The sequence below is a fragment of the Tinamus guttatus genome, unplaced genomic scaffold (assembly GCF_059628265.1).
Source record: "Tinamus guttatus ecotype Peru unplaced genomic scaffold, ASM5962826v1 Tinamus_guttatus_pri_ptg000242l, whole genome shotgun sequence".
NCBI lineage: Eukaryota > Metazoa > Chordata > Aves > Tinamiformes > Tinamidae > Tinamus > Tinamus guttatus.
Genome location: NW_028288776.1, coordinates 7,433,473 through 7,448,601, shown reverse-complemented (window position 1 = coordinate 7,448,601; position 15,129 = coordinate 7,433,473). Strand labels below are relative to the sequence as shown.

The window sequence follows — 15,129 nt, the reverse complement described above, 5'->3', positions numbered from 1 at the left end:
GCAGGAGGATGGAGCCAGGAACCAAGGCGAAAACCGCCAGGGATTTCTCCAGGGCTTAGGGGGAAAAAAAAAAACACAACTCTTTGAGGAGACTGCTCTGGTTTTTGGCAGTCCGCCCTTGCAAGGAGCCTCCTGTGCCAAGGCTGAGGCTGGAGGGACCCACCGCATGAGGGTCTCATCTACGCCACCTTCCAGGCCCTTATCTGCATGGATTTGAACTTGCTCCTGGCGGAAAGCCGCAGAGCCCTGGGAGCGCAGGACTGGTGCCTGCAGCAGCTCCACGATTGCAGCGCTCCAGGCTGCTCCATCCGGGACATCCACGACTCTCCTTCCCCCTGCGCTGCCCTGCAAGGGATCTGGGTTTGGGGTACACCCAAACCGAGCTGCTCCCCATGGCGCAGCCCTCTGGAGAGCCTCGGCCTGAGCTGTGCGGGCAGCCCTGGCAAAGCAGCCGGCTGGCACAGGGCAAGCTGGAAAAACAGGAGAAGGAGGTTCTCCAAACGCCATGCCCAAGCTTGGCTATGCTGCCTGTAGCACTCAGACCAGGGTTTCTCCTTAGGGCAACCCAAGGCAGGGCTGGAAACTGCAGAAATCCAGGTCTGGGGATGGGGATGAAGCGGGGAATTGGTCCAGTTGCAAATAGCCCAGGGGTCACATCCTGTTCAGAGCCGTCCGTGGTGCCGCTGACTCACTTGGCAGGGGTCCCCGCATCCCACCACCCCTGGCTCCGGGTGCCCGTCAGCCCCGGGGACCGGAGGATGCCGGTGTGAGGGGAGCGGCGAGGGGGAAGGGCACGGGGGTGAACCGGGAGCAGAGCCCCTGCGGAGCTCACAGCACGTGTGCTTTCTCTCCTGCTGTCGCGCAGAGACCCCGGGCCCGGAGGAGTGCGGGCAGCGTGCGGGCGCCGCGCTGGGCCCCGCGCCGCTGCTGCGGGAGCTCACGGCGCACCTGGGCCGCGTGTGCCGCGGCGGGCGCCTCGCGCCCCGGCGCCTCGCGGAGCTCTTTGGTGACCTGCTCTTCCGCGCCGCTGCCGGCAGGTGAGGGCGCGCGGGGACCCGGCGGTGGTGGCGGGGACACAGCCCCGGTCCTGGAGCCCGGGGGGGTCCTGCTCCCCCACGCGCTTGCCCCAAGGGCAAAGTCGCGGTCACCTTTGCTTGGCTGTTTTAGTTGCTTTCCCCTGGCCGGCTCCTGCCTTGCATCTCAATAAAACCCTGGAGCTGCAGGGTTTTTTCCCCTCGGGGTTTTCACACACGCACTGCAGCCCTCCAACATCCCACAGCGGGGTGTCCCGGGATAAGGCGGGTGCGGGGTCCCACCGGGGGCCCATTTCGCGATACCCCAGTGCTCACGGGAGGGTTCCCCTCTCTTCCTCCTCCTCTTCCTCCTCCCTGCAGCAGTGAGGGCAGCCCCGAGCTCCGCGCCAAGGTGGTCGAGTCCCTCATCGTGGTGGACAGCACAGCCGAGGTCCCCGGTAAGAGGCGGCCGGGGCGGCGGGAGGTGCCGCGGCGGCCGTCGCGTGCTCCGAATGCACGTGGAAAAGCGGGATCTTTGCAGCTGCTCTGCTCCCTGTCCGCGGCCCTGCTGCTCGGAGCCAGCAGGTGCCATGCGGCTGGTGGAGCCTGTGCATGGGCCAGGGCTCTGCTCCATGGGTACCTTGGGAAGCTTTGAAAGAGTGGGGATAGGAGAAAAACAAGGGAAAAGGAGAGAAAAAATGATATGACGATATTGTTATTTTGCTGTTATTAATGAAGCCACAACCTCTCCCAGGATTCAGTCACAAGGACTCTAGTTATGTCTCATTTCTACTGCCAGAGCGGTGCTTGGTCTCCCGCATCCATTTGTCCCTGCCTTGGCTCTCATGTTCGCAGGAGGGCTCGGGATGCTCCCGAGGCCGGGCCGCGGGCGCCGTGTTCGGGCAGGTTAGGGATGTGCCGGGAGAAGCGGGTGGCCGGGCACCAGCCCCTGGGGCCATGGTGAGCAGCTCCCAACGGAGCGCGGAGGCTTGGGCTCCTCGCGGCCGCTCTGGGATCGCGCGGACCCTGGGCCCTGCGGACCCACAGGGGAGCCAGCGGCTTCTGGCTTCCCGCTCGGAGATGTGTCAGCGTTGGCCCTGGTGGATCCTGTCCCCGCGCACTCCCTCCCTGTAATATATCTGGGTCCCTGTCATCGTGCTGCGTGGCTGTGGGGTGGCCAGCCCTGCAGGATTACGGCTCTTAATATTGCTCGTAAATCAGCCCTTTCAGACCTGTCATCTTGTTTCTCGCTCGCCCACGATCTGTCTTCCGTGCCGCTCACCCAGATGTTGTGCAGCTGGAGCCCCGAGTGCCACCCCTGCTCCTGTCACCTCTGCCACAAACCAAGTGGGGAGCAGGGTCAGGGCTCTGGGGTCCTCATCCCACACCGCGAGCCCCTCGGGAAGGCGGCCGCAGGGAATCGGAGCCGGGACGTCTGGGCTCTCCGGCTCACCGCGTGACTTGTCCCAAGCCCTGCAGCCTCCCCTCTGTTTGCATCTAAAAGGGAGGATATTATTACTGGTCTGTCATCACATTAGGATGTTGGGAAGCTTAATTAAATGCCTGCAAAGCGCTTTTGAGAGCTGAGGACGAAAGATGCTATAAAAAGGGCGAGGAATTATTATTAGCAGCGAGGCGCGTGGGCCGCGTGCGCTCCCCTCGCTGCCGCGCTCGCCGCCCGCTCCGTCGCGCGGCCCCGCGCCCGGGCTCCCTCCGCGTTTCCGTGCCCATGCAGGGCTGCAGCTCTGTAATCATACATGTAAAATAGCTATAAATACCCTGCAATAACAGTGCGGGTGTGTGCCAGCGGCCCAGGAATAGGAGCCGGGAGTTGACACGGAGGAAACCACGGTGTGAGCTCATTCTGACTCAGGCATAAACATACCCTGTGCGAACAGGCGCCCGGGGGCCTCGGGGCCGGGGGTCGCCCTCTCGGGGCTGGTGTTTGAGGCTTTGGTGCATAAAGGAATGAGTACAAGGGATGAAAGGCGCTGCTGGAGCCTGGTTCCTGGCTGGGGCTCTGCATTCGTTGGTGCTGGCGCGGCGGCTGCATTGGGTCTCCATCCTTCTGCTGACACAACAAGTCGCAGGGGGCCGAGGCGGGAGCCGGGCGGCCACATCCAGAGCTCCCCTCACCCTTCCCACTGCGAGTCCCCGTCAGCCCTTCCTGGAGCCGGGAGCTCCCGGCCAGGCCCAGAGCCCTCATGGCTTCCCGGTGCCAGTCGGATCCGATGCCGGAGCTGGGGTGCGGGAGTGCCAGGGAAGGCAGAGGGAAGCAGTGATGTAAATAGCAGCTCAGCTGAGGGAAGATGACTTCATCTCCTTTTCCTCTCCTGGCGCTATTTATAGGCACTTCAATTTACTCCCTTTTTCTTTATTATCTCTCCGGCAAGCCGTAAGCCCGCAGACAGCGGGATGCCTTTGCTCACAGGGCAGCAAAGACCGGTGCAAACCCCCTCCCTGAGGGAAAAAAACAACCAGAAATGGGGGTGAGAGGCAGGAAAAGAAGGCAGGGAGGTGAAGAGCAGGAATATATCTGATTTGGGGAAAAAAGTGAGGATTTCTGCTTCTTGTGGGGATAATTGAGGAAGGGAGATCTCCCTCTCCCTCCTTGAGAGCCCCAGGGCCGCGTGTGCATAGCCGGTGCCGCGGGGGACGGGGACGTCACCGTGTGGGTGACACACGGTGTCCTGCATCGCTGTCTCCTTCCCTGCCCCGTGACCATCATGTCACCGTGCTGGGCATGGGGAGAGGAGCGGCAGCTATAAAAAAGCATGGAGGGTTTTCCGGATCCGTAGCGGGAAGCGAGCGGCTCCCGCGCCTCATCGGAAGGGCAGGGTCGTGGGGATGCTCTGGTGGCCCCCAGTGCGGCTGAGCCCATCTCTGCCCTGCCTCAGTTTCCCTGCTCAGGTGCTTCCCGATCTCCCCCTCACGCGGGATATGGGGCAGCGAGGGGCACGTGCGCATAGCGGCAGATCCGGGACGCTGCCCGTGCGGATCCCGCTGGGAATGTCCCTCTCCCGGCACCCGCCGAGCTTGATGCGGGTGTCTCTGCTGGGCAGCGTCGCTGCTGTCGAAAGCAGCTGCCTTCAACCAAATGAGGAGCTGCGTCGTGTGGCTTTGAAGTTTTTAATTATCTCTGCTTGTCTCCTGCTCGCCTCCCTCAGCATCCGAGGGGAAAGCCCACCCTTCATCTGGCCCGGCTGGCGGAGGAGCCGGGCCCCGGGGGAGGCTGCGGAGCTCGTGTCGAGGCCAGGGCCGAGCAGTGCCAGAAAAACCTCCTCCTCCATCCGTGCGATCCCGAGGGCCGGGAGACGCATTGGGCATCCGTGTGGTCCTCAATGCCCAGTTCCACCGGTTTGATTGCATATCCCACTGGTTTCATCCTTTATCCCACCAGCTTGGTGGAGTACCCCCAGCAGTCTCTCCGTGCCTCAGTTTCCCCTCTGTGCAATGGGGTCCCACCTATGGGTGAAACTGGACAAACTCAGGGAGCGGCTTGGAAACCAGGGCAAAAACCATCTGCAAAAGGCAGGTTCCCCAGCGAGTCCTGCCACATCTGTCTCCATCCATGTGAGTGGCTTTGCTAAGGCTGCCCCCCATTCTGTATACTGTAGTCCATCCCTTGACCCTTATCTGGGAGCAGTGTGTAGGGTGGGGAAAGGGTTGAAAATAGCCAGTGGGGGCAAAAACAACCCCAAAGTGTGGGGTGAAGGGCAGCGTAGGGCCCTGAAAATAATCCAGAGCAAACAATGCTGGGGAAAAAGAAACAAAAAGAAAAAAAGAGAGAAAAATAAAAGCCGAGGAGCGCCTAGCGACATGAGATGGGGAGAGCGGCTAAAAATAGCGAGTGCCCGTGGGCACGGGGAGAGGCACAGCGGGAATATCCACGGCCGCCATCCCGAGCCGAGGCCCCTCGCCGCTCCAGAGGGACGGGAACGCGCGGGAGCCACCGGCTGCGCGCTGGAAGTCCGTGGGCAGCGGGGAGGGACGAGGCGGGATTCCCGCCAGCCGGCAGGGATGGACTGGGAATATCTCCAGCACGGCTGGGGCAAAGGGGTCGGCGATGTGACTTTGGCCACTGGATGGCCGCTCCATGAGCATCCCCTCCTCCGGGATCGCTCCCGCCGGGATCCCGCGGGGCTCAGCCCTCCCTGCCCCCGGGAAGCCGCCGCTGTGACCCACTTGCAGGCTGCCCGCGGGCAGGAGCCGGATGCCGGCGGGGGACCCCCGCGGCGCTGCTAATTTTAGCCCCGTGCTCAATTAATCATGGAGCGGGAGGGGGCCCAGGCACTGCAGCGAGCCGAGGCTCCCGCCGGGCCGCCTGCTGCCAGCTGGGAGCCGGGCTTGGAGAAACGGGGCCCGGGGCGTCCTCCCCCCGGTATCTGCTGCTCTGGGAAGCAGACAGGGACAACCCTTCCTCCCTCCCGTCCTCTTCCTCTGCAGTAGCTGGCAGGAGAGGCCGGGAGCAGCCCGGGCAGGGATGAAGGATGCTCTGCAGCTCCATTCCTGCCTCACAGTCACCTCATGCCTCGGTTTCCCCACTGGGCACTGCCTTCGCCGCAGGGTTTCTCAGGGCACCTCTACTGCCCTATTGCTCCCTGTATCCCCCCACCTCCGCCTCGGCTCTTCTCCGCACCAAAACACAATGTGATACAACTCCCGGGAGCACCGTCGCCCGCGCCTGGGGAAACAGCTCCCAGCGGAAGCTGTTTCCGCTCCGCTCGGATTCAAACCCTTTTCCTGCCCGCCTGCATGGCCAGGGCTGATAAGGGGCCGAGGCGGCCGCTCATTGTGAGCTGCCGAACAATGACCCGCGCGGGGTCATCGCCCCGCGAGGAGCCAGGAGCCGGCACTTGGCGCCTGCTCCGTTTTCCCCGCATTGTTACTTTTTCCGGCGTGTCCGATTTTTTGGGATGCGTCGGCATTTTGGCCAAAGCCAAAAGCAGGACCCTCCCCATCCCGCTGCTGGGCTTGAAGCCCAGGCACCCACGTGAGCTGAAACAGGTCCCCAGACTGGGAGGCAGCTGCCGGGCACTTGGATGGGTTGGAAACTGGGCAAACTGCTTGTCAGTCTGGTGCATCCACATCCCTCCTCCAGGGAAAGGAGGGGATGAGTCAGCTGAGGTGGCAGGGCTGTGGGAGCCGGTGGCCATCGGCTCCATCCCTGAGCTCAGGCAGCAGCACTCGCCCGCACAGCCCAGTGTTAATGTCTTTTAACGTCGTCGTTGTTTTGCTGCTGAAGACGAGAGCTGGGGTGGGAGGAGAGCAGGATCTCCCGTGCAGCCACCGGAGGTGGCACAGCCAAGACACCGCTGCTCCCGCCCTAGCAAAGTCATGGCCCAGGGGCAAAGTTGGATTGAGGATCCGTTTCCATCCGCTGGGGCAGGAGAAGTTTCCATGCGTCTTTAGGGAAGGAATCCAGGTGCTCAGAGGAGCTGGTTAAAGCGAGGGATGCGCAAGACATGGCAGGGTGTCCCGAGGGTGTCCAGCCTGCAGCTCCACGGGGAGCCCTGCATGGGCCCCAGTTTCCCCAGTGCTCCCGGCCCGACAGCAGAAGCTGGTGAAGGCTGCAGCCACCAGAGAGGAGGGCCAGACTTGAGCAACACAACGTGGAGCAGGAGGAGGCGGCTTGGCTGGCAGAGGAGCGGTGCCAAGCAGGGGCAGAGGCGGCTCAAACCTCCCTTCCCTCCCAGCGCGCGCTCGGCCGGGGCGAGGACGCGCTCGGACCACACGCCACGGCCCGGCGGGGCGGCCGGCCGCGCTGTGGGACGCGGCCGAGCCGCTGCCCGGCTCCCGGCCGCACAAGGGGCCCTTTCTGCGCCCCCCGCGCGCCGGAACAGCGGCTCTTTCTGCGCCCGCTGGCAGCGCCTGGCGCCGCTGGCCCCGCTCCAGCCTGGCCGCGCGTCAACCCCCGGCCGGAGGGCCGGGGCCGGGCAGGCCGCGGGGCGGCCCTCGCCGCGCGCCCGCCAACACTGCGCGCTTGTGCGGGGCGCGCGGCTCAATGGCGCGTCTGTGCGGCCCGGGCGGCGCGCGCGGCCTCGCCGCCTCTGTTTGCCTGGAAGTGGAAAGCCGGGCAGGCGCTTTCCTGCCACGCGCGGCCCGGCCGGAGCTGACGGGGCGCCCGCCTCCCTCTTGGAGCGGCGCTTTCCCTGGAGGCGCCCGCGCTGCCAAGGGATGTGGCCTTGCTGCAGTGCCCGGGGATACTTGGGAAGGACTGGGAATGCGGAGCTGCTGTGGGTGAAATATCCCCCTTCGGCCCGTGGCTGCCCCAGGCTGCAGCGGGTGCCCCCGAGCCCTGGGGGCCATAGCTGGGACGTGGCACAGGGAGGCCCGTGTGATTCTGTGGGGTCATCGCACCCCGTACGGGGGTGTCCCTGCACCCTGGGTGCTGCAGGGGTGCGTGTGGCCCTGCGCCATCCGTGTGTCCCTATCCTGGCTCCGTGTCCCCTTGCCAACCATGGTGTCCATGGCTGCGGGTCAGCGTTCCTCTCTGCCATGCAGACACAGCATCGCAGGGATGACCTGGGAGATGCTCTGCAGCTTTCGGAGGGCCAGAATATCCAAGGAAAAGGAGGGCTTTGTCCTCTGGGATATGCAGGCCTGGACCAGTGGCCCCAGACATGCTGCCAAGGAGGGGAAACAGCCACCAGCATCTTAACTGGTGCCTGGATGTGCAGGGGTTAACGGAGCTACCTCTCCATCCCCAACACCAGGGATTTGGGTTGCATTTTCTGTAGTACCTGTTTCTTTTTGACTACAAGCCTCTTCCTCTTCTTGCCCCCTAGCTCACCTGATGCTTGAAATAACTAGAGGCCATGGGCACAGGTGCAATGAGTTTGACATTCTAAGACTCCAGCTATAAGAAGAGGGTAGGGGAAGGTTCCTCCACCTTGTCTGGATGTAGGTCCTGCTTGCAGCCTTGCATTAGCTGTCTGGTCCTAGGACAGCTTGTCCTGGTTCTATAGTACACTCTGAGGTGAATCTGTGCCGCCCTCTCTCCCTTTCCTTCCATCCACCCACTTCTTCCCGGAAGGCATCTCCAGCCCTGTCCATATCGGCAAGGTCTCCCGCCACGGAGCACCGGCACATTTCGTGAGCTGGTTCTGCGCCAAAGTAGTCAGTGAAAAATGAAATGAGACCAGCTGGAAAAAGCCCCACTTGGACCCGTCTCGCCCTTTCCATGCGGCATTTGTATCCCGCTCCAGCGGTGCTTTTGCCGTCTCCGTCACGATGGGACACATTAGCCTGGCCAAGAGCGCCTGGACGGCGCCGGCTGCTTCAGGGTGCTGCAGCTCCGGCCTGTGAGTCACACCAAGTCTCTGGAAGTTCATGGCCGTGCCTTGGTGTTGGCCAGCAAATTTCTCCATCTCTTGGCCCTTGTTGGGGGGAAGATGCTGAAGGTGCTGGGGTATCTGCAGTGCTTGGGGTCTCATGGAGTGTCCTGGCCACACCGTCCCCACCGGGGCCAGTGCTGGTCCTGGGCAGCTTGACCTTGTGCTACGCAGAGGTGGCTGTCACATCCCCAGCGGCTGTTCAGGGCCTTTATGTTTTGAGCTGCTTCCTTTGCAAACGGGCTCCTCTGCTGGGTGACAGCGACTGCAGGGGTTATTTGAGCAGTGAACTGCCTGCAGCCAGGGACCTTGTTTTGGCCTGCCCTGCAAGTCTTGGATCCCGCAGCTCGGGTGACTCCGACCATCTCTGGATGTGGTGTGGGAAGGAGCACGACCTAACCGAGACCTGAGAGTCCAGCACCTACCGCAGGTACGCAGGGCCCTCGAGTCCGCCTGGGTGCTGCGGGATGTGCAGCTACTGCAGGCACAGGTGACACAGGGTAAAAAGAGCAGTCACAGTCCGAGCTGATGTTGTCCCCAGGAGCACCAGGGAGCCAAATCCCTGCCTCAGTTTCCCCAGTTGCCAGGGTTGTTCATCACCCGCGAGCCGAGCCCAGCCCCGGGTTCGCAGCCCCGCGCGGCGCCGCCGCGCTCGCTCGGACGTCAGCGCCTCCCACTCCAGCCCTCGGCTCTTCCCAACGTCTCTCCTGTCATTCCGCGTCCGTAGCGCATCAGGATGTGAAGCTCCTAGAAACGTGCCCTGGGGAAGCACGCGCCTCTGCAAGGTGCCTCCGCAGCCTCCGCCTCGGCTGTTACGTGCGGTTCAGCAGGACGGAGGTGCTCCAGGTTGGATGCGGACTCCTCGCCCCGTTATGTCCCATCTGCAGGTGGTCCCTGCTGCAAAGGGGGCTCTGTCAGGCCTGGAAGGGGACAACGGAAAGCAAAGTCACTCAGGATTCAGCAGTGGGGCTGTTAGAGCAGGGCTTGGGCTGGGAGGACCAACCCTGCCTGGGGCTTCATGGCCGGCTCTGCAGGCAGTTTGAGCCCCTGGCGAGGGGGCTGTGGGTGCATTCCACATTGTGGGAAAACCTCCTTCCCACCTGCGACTGCAAAATGTGCCCATCTCAAAAGGGAGCAGAAGTCGTGGCAGGTTTCAGAAGTGAAAATAGAAGAGAAGCTGAAAAGAAATCCTCCAACAAGCTGTTGTGGGTCACCTTGAGACAAAGAATGGGGGATTTTGACTATCACCATAAGCCAAAAATGTCATATTTCAGGGCAGACTGGAACATCATGGCTTTTTTTTTTTGTGTGTGTGGCTTTCCAGTTCAGCAGCTAAATAGAAAAGTCCCCCGTCTGCTCCTCTCCGTGAATAATTGGCTGTTCTTCCCTTGCTCTGCCAGCTGATTTCTTCGGTTTGAAGAAGCACTGGAGACAAATTCATTTGGGATGAACCAGAGAGGTTTTTGGTAATGCAAAAAGCAAAAGCACAAGCTGGCCTTACCTGAACAGCCTGTTTCACTTTGCTTTTTCAAGACTTCTTGTAACCATTTGGTTGCTGCACATTTATCAGAGAAGCTTTGCTCTGCAGCCTCCAGCAGCTGTTTCTGTAAAAGCATTAAAACGAAACATCTGGAGTGTTTCAGCAAGAGAAACCTGAGTGGTTTGGGGTCCAGAACAACTAAAAAGATCCAAGATAAATTCAAGAGTCATCAGGCTTGACCTGAATCTGTTCTTTTCAGCAAGGAAGCAAAAAACCTTCATCCAAGTAAGGTTTTTTTCCCCCCAGCTTTTAGCGGGATTAGAAATGCACTGTCCTGTGCTGGCACGAGTCCCGCTGTGCAGAGCACATCCATGCCCTGACACCCCTCAGCACCGGCCTGAGTCCATCTCGGCATCGAGGCACTTTCTGCCGTGATTACTTCCAATTCCGGCTTCTTTTGCTGCAAGGACCAATATAGAAACACTTCACAGCACGGCGCTTCCCTTCCCTGGGGAGCCGCCGGCGTCACTCCACTCTTCCCACTTGCCAGCTTGGAGGCAAAAGAAGAGGTTGAATTACTTTTTCCAAGAAGGGTGGATTTGGTGTGCGGAAAGATAAGGGCTTAGGAGCACTTGCTCAGCTCTGCTGTGCCTTTTGCCATCTGGAACCACTTCTGATTTCCTCCTGGAAGCCTGTTCCATGGCCTGCGGGCCTCCAGCGCCGGAGCAGAGAATGGACGGGACTGGGGCTAGGAAAGGGCTTGGAGCAAGCCACGTTGGGCCAGTCGTGGTGGCCTGGTGGCTCATTCCACCCTTGGATGCTCCTACTCTGCTTTTGGCCGCTGTGCACCCCTCATCTCGCCAGGATGGAGGCTGCTCTGGTGTCTAGGAAGGGGTTGATGCTACCTTGTCCTTGGGGGCTCCGCTAAAGTGTCTCCCCAGTGCTCACCCTGCCCATTGCCAAGGAAGCTGGAGGAGCACCCAGGCTCCCAGAGACCGGGTCACATCCCTGTCAAAGTTGGCTGAACTTGGGGACAGAGAGAAGGAGGGATGGAAAGATGGATGGGCGGAATGGCATCACGCATCACCTCCCTGCAGCTGGGCAGGGAGCAGCGAGGAGATGGGGACAGGCACATTGGGAAGAGGCACCGGAATCATGGGATGAGGAAGGGCCCTGGCATGTGGTGGTGCCCGGCAGGCAGCACAACCCGCGCGGATGCTCCCGGCTCGCGCCCGGCCGGCCCGTAACTTCCCGAGCATCCGGCACTTGGAACAAGCTGCTCTCGGTGCGTGTCCTCCCCGGAGAGCCCGCTCGCTGCAATTAATCTGGGCACGGTTTATGCTAATGGCTCTCCCCACTTTAAATTATAAATGGCCCTTGGCATGTGTGCACACAAACACACGTGCGCGCGCAGGGCTCCTTTACGGCCATCATTAGCTGTAATTAGCAGGATCTGTCACTCATCTGTGGCAGTTAACGATGAGCCCTGAGTCACAGGAATCCGGCGGCAGATAAAATAAACACGATTTCAAACAGTTTGGAAATAACAAGCCCTCATTAATCAGACAAGCCCCCAAGGGGAGCGCTTGGAAAAGCGCCGGCTGCTTTGCCATCTCCAAGGCAGGGGCCAGCGGGGGCTCGGATGCGGCTCCCCCGGTCATGGAAAGGCTCCCAAATCCCAGCTCCCTCGCCAAGCCCTTGCAGCGGGATGCAGCGGGGCAGGAGGCTTTAGCAGCATGGCCTGGGGTGGCACCTGGTTTGTGGGAAAGGCCTGAAAATGGGTAAAACGCAACAGAAAAGGCTCCGGTGTGCGCCCGGTCTGGCCCTCAGCGTACAAGGCGCTTGGGAATTGCACTCTGGCAGTATCCAGGCTTGCAGGGCAGGCTGGAGGGGCAGGATGAGGAAGGATGCTCCTTGGGGACAAGCGGGAGGCAGCAGGAGCAGCTCCAGGATCCCTTGGCACACGGCCTGGCAGGGTTTTGGGAAGGGGCTGGTGTGCGGGAAGTTTCCAAGGGAGCAGGGGGAGCTGAGGAGGGTTTCGAGCTGTCACAGCTGCAGCTAAATCACAGCGAATAGGAGGGGAACGGGACACACGAGGCTGGATTATATTACAAAGGAGCAGTCCATCATGGGGTATTTAAAATAATCCGCTTAGATGCACAGTAGCAGATTTGGAGCACTAAGGGAATTGAAGGAGCTGTGGCTTTGCGGGGCTGGATCAGATCTAGCTAAGATGCCACTTAGGACAGCACATCCCGTCCTGCCATGCTGCTCCGGGCATGGGCACATGGCCCCTGCAGCCGCCGCAGGGCCCTGGGCCCATCCCCTGCAGAGACCCGGCAGAGGGATGAGGAAGGGGACATCCCGGTGCGGGTGTCCTGGGGCTGCAGACCCGCTTTGGCAGCGGCGGGTTGTGGAGGATGGAGCAGGATGACTCTTCCAGCAGCAAATGCAGCCGGAGCTCCCGCACACGGTGCTGGTGTCCGGGCCCCTGTGAGGCCGAGGATGCTGCATGTGCAGGGACTGGCAATCGGTTGGTGATGGCAGATGGGGGCCCCAGCAGAGCTCTCCCGAATCCTCTGGGTGCCCTTTCCTCCCCTGTGGCTATAGCTTTTCCCAGATGGGACATTATCCAGGGACTTTGCCATGAGGCATGGCTTGCACGACTCACTGTTGCCACAAGCTTGTGGGTTCTCTGCCATGGTGCGGGCAGGGGTCTGTGTGAACATCCTCACAGTGCCCATCCGGGGCTCAGCCCCAGGCGCTCTGGGAAGTGGCTCCAGCCTCAGGGCGGGATCTCATCCCAGAGACTCCTCCGCGGACCGGCGCTTCCCCAAGGGAGCAGGCGCTTCCCACCCCGACCAGCCCCGGCGGCTCCGTGTCCCAGCAGGACAGTTTTGCCGGACGTGACGCCCGGCACGGAGCTGCCGGCAGGGCCGGCTGCTCCCGCGAATCCGTGTGTCAAACGAGGCCACGGCGCCATCTCCCTGCCCTTCCCCGGGCGCCCTCCATCCCCTCCTGAGCCCGCTTTGCTGCGTGCTTGCCAGGAGGGCTCGCTCCGGCAGGTTTAACCCTTGTCCCCAGCTCCCCTGAGCACTAATCCAAGGCAGGATTAAGGTTAACGAGCTCCGGGAGCCTCCCAGCCCTCGTGCCTCCCCGGCAGACCCCTCTGCCCCGGCCCCCAGAGGCCCTTCGGTCCTCGACCTTCCTTGCTGTCCCTGCACCGATGCCCGGAGCGTCACCAACCTCGTGTCCCCCGGCACGCGCTCGCCGGGCCCCGGGCCGGGGCCATGGGTCCTCCCTGGCACTCGCAGGGCTTCCTGCGCCGCGGAGCATCCTGCCCTGCTCTGGGCGAGCCGGGGACACCGCGGCCCGGGGAGGCGCTCGCTTCTCCCCTCCCTGTCCTCTGGGCGCTGCGCTCCGGGTCGCTCCTTCTTGAATAGCTCCGGGCTCGCGGCCACTAGTTTATATGCATGGAAAACAGCTTAATCCCTGGTAAGCCCCTGATCCCTGCCCACCCGCGGGAGCCCCCTGCTCGGGCTGCAGTCCCCGAGGAGGGATGAGAGCAGCCCTGGGGACTCGGCGGCTGCCCCGGGCGGCCCCGCTCCGGGGACCGCGTGGGCGCTGCTCAGCACTGCCCGGCGGGTCCCCACGCGTGCAGGGCTGGGGGACAGCAGGGACGTGGTCGGGGAGGGGGTCTCCAGCGATGCTGCAGTCATGGAGCATCATGGCAAAGCCGCAGGGGCTGTGGAACTGGAGTGCAGAGGAGCATGATCTGTTTTTATGTACTTATATATATATATATATATGTATGCACATATATTTCTATCAGTATTGCTATGTGCTTTGCAGTGAGCATAGCCCTCAGAGTGGCCTCTGGGGAGGCAGCGCGGGGCCCCCTGCCCCGAGCGAGGCTCGAGCTTGAGGACAGCAGGAACACAAGCCCGTGCCAGAGCCCCCGGCCCCGTTTCCATCGGCACCCCTGGGCGCTGCTGCACTCTCCTGCCCCGACCCACGGCCCCGCGGGCGCTAATCCCCCTCCTGCTGCACACGCAGGATCAGGGCCGGGTTATCCCGGCAGCTGTTCCCGGCCAGCGCCGGGAGCTCCTGGCCAATGGGTGAGCTGAGGGCAGTGCCGCAGGCAGGCGCAGGGACGAGGCCGCGGGACGGGCACAGCTGGGACGGGGCCACGGGCTCCCTGTGCGCCCCGACCCACCAGAGCCAAATCCAGTCCGGGAGAAGGGGGTGGATGGACACAGAGGCCATGCGGCGAAGTGCGGAGAGTGCGAGGCTCTCCCCGGTCTCTTGGGCCTATAAATAAGCAAAAGGAAAAATAAAATCCCTATTTGCAGAATTGTCTCCTATATTTATAAGAAGCAAAGAAGATGCTGGGATAGAGGCTGAGCTGAGCTTTTAACCAGCCAGATTACACTTAGCAGGAGCATTTACCTCTGCCTCTAATCCGCCTGCAACAAAGACTTGCTAACTCCTTCCCGTATTTATCGGGAGGCTTGAACTCTTCCTGCAAACTGGCGAGTTAAGCCCAGGCCGGGGCCGGAGGCTCCTAGGAACCAGCTCAGCCCTTGCAGCCTGGGACATCTGGGTCCCCCCATCCCCAAACCCTCCCGCCACCCCCTTGGGAATGTTGCAAGGGAGGCTCAGGTCCCCGCTCAGACCAGGACTGGTCCGTTCGCCCATAGGAAGGGGGGGCTCTCCATGGCCTCATACACTGCAGGGTTGGTGTCCACAAGGCACAAATCCAGCCCCCTGCCCAGAACAAAACTTTTAAGAAGGGGCTTGATGCATCTTTGGCATTCCATCTTTTGAAGGAGACTTCCCAAAGCAGCGAGTGCGGAAGGGGGAAGAGGCCAACTGGGAGCCACCTCCGAGCTCTCCCGGCCGAGCGGGCGGTCTGGTGGCTGGGCCAGGAAAGAGGACAGTGCCTGGGAGCTCCAGGGAGCGCAGGGCCCACGCAGGACATTGCTGAGCAAAAATAGCTGCTGCTTCAACACCAGAAGCAAGAGGAGAGCTCTGGAAGGAACTGCTTGGCAAGTGAAGCCTGTCTTGTTTTCAGCTGGATTTCTTGTAAGAACAGAAAACATTCGCAGCCGGTGCTGGATGGCTGGGACAGGCGAAAGGGAAGCTATGATCCCTGGCAGGCTCGGGAGGCTGCTGGAGGACACAAAACTGCTTCCTAGCCCCCTGCGAGCCCCATTCCTGCTAAAGTGACAGCGCTCCTGATGCGTGTGTCTGCCCTGCTCCCAAAGCCTGCCCACCCCTGGCTGCGGCCTCCAAAGCCAGG

At 61.8% G+C, this 15,129-nt stretch overlaps 1 protein-coding gene across 3 annotated transcripts in view; it reads left to right on the top strand.

Moving 5' to 3' along the window:
- The window catches only part of PIK3R3 (phosphoinositide-3-kinase regulatory subunit 3), a 65,686-nt gene that overhangs the window by 9,196 nt on the left and 41,361 nt on the right, over positions 1–15,129 (top strand). For 2 of the 3 annotated variants that reach the window (XM_088526154.1, XM_088526156.1), the window contains 3 exons: positions 866–1,037; positions 1,395–1,471; positions 7,964–7,972. In XM_088526154.1, the coding sequence (XP_088382280.1) occupies positions 866–1,037; positions 1,395–1,471; positions 7,964–7,972 (258 nt within the window). Of the gene's footprint in view, positions 1–865; positions 1,038–1,394; positions 1,472–7,963; positions 7,973–9,184; positions 9,194–15,129 lie in introns of all 3 variants that reach the window. The other variant, XM_088526155.1, reaches the window with a different exon arrangement.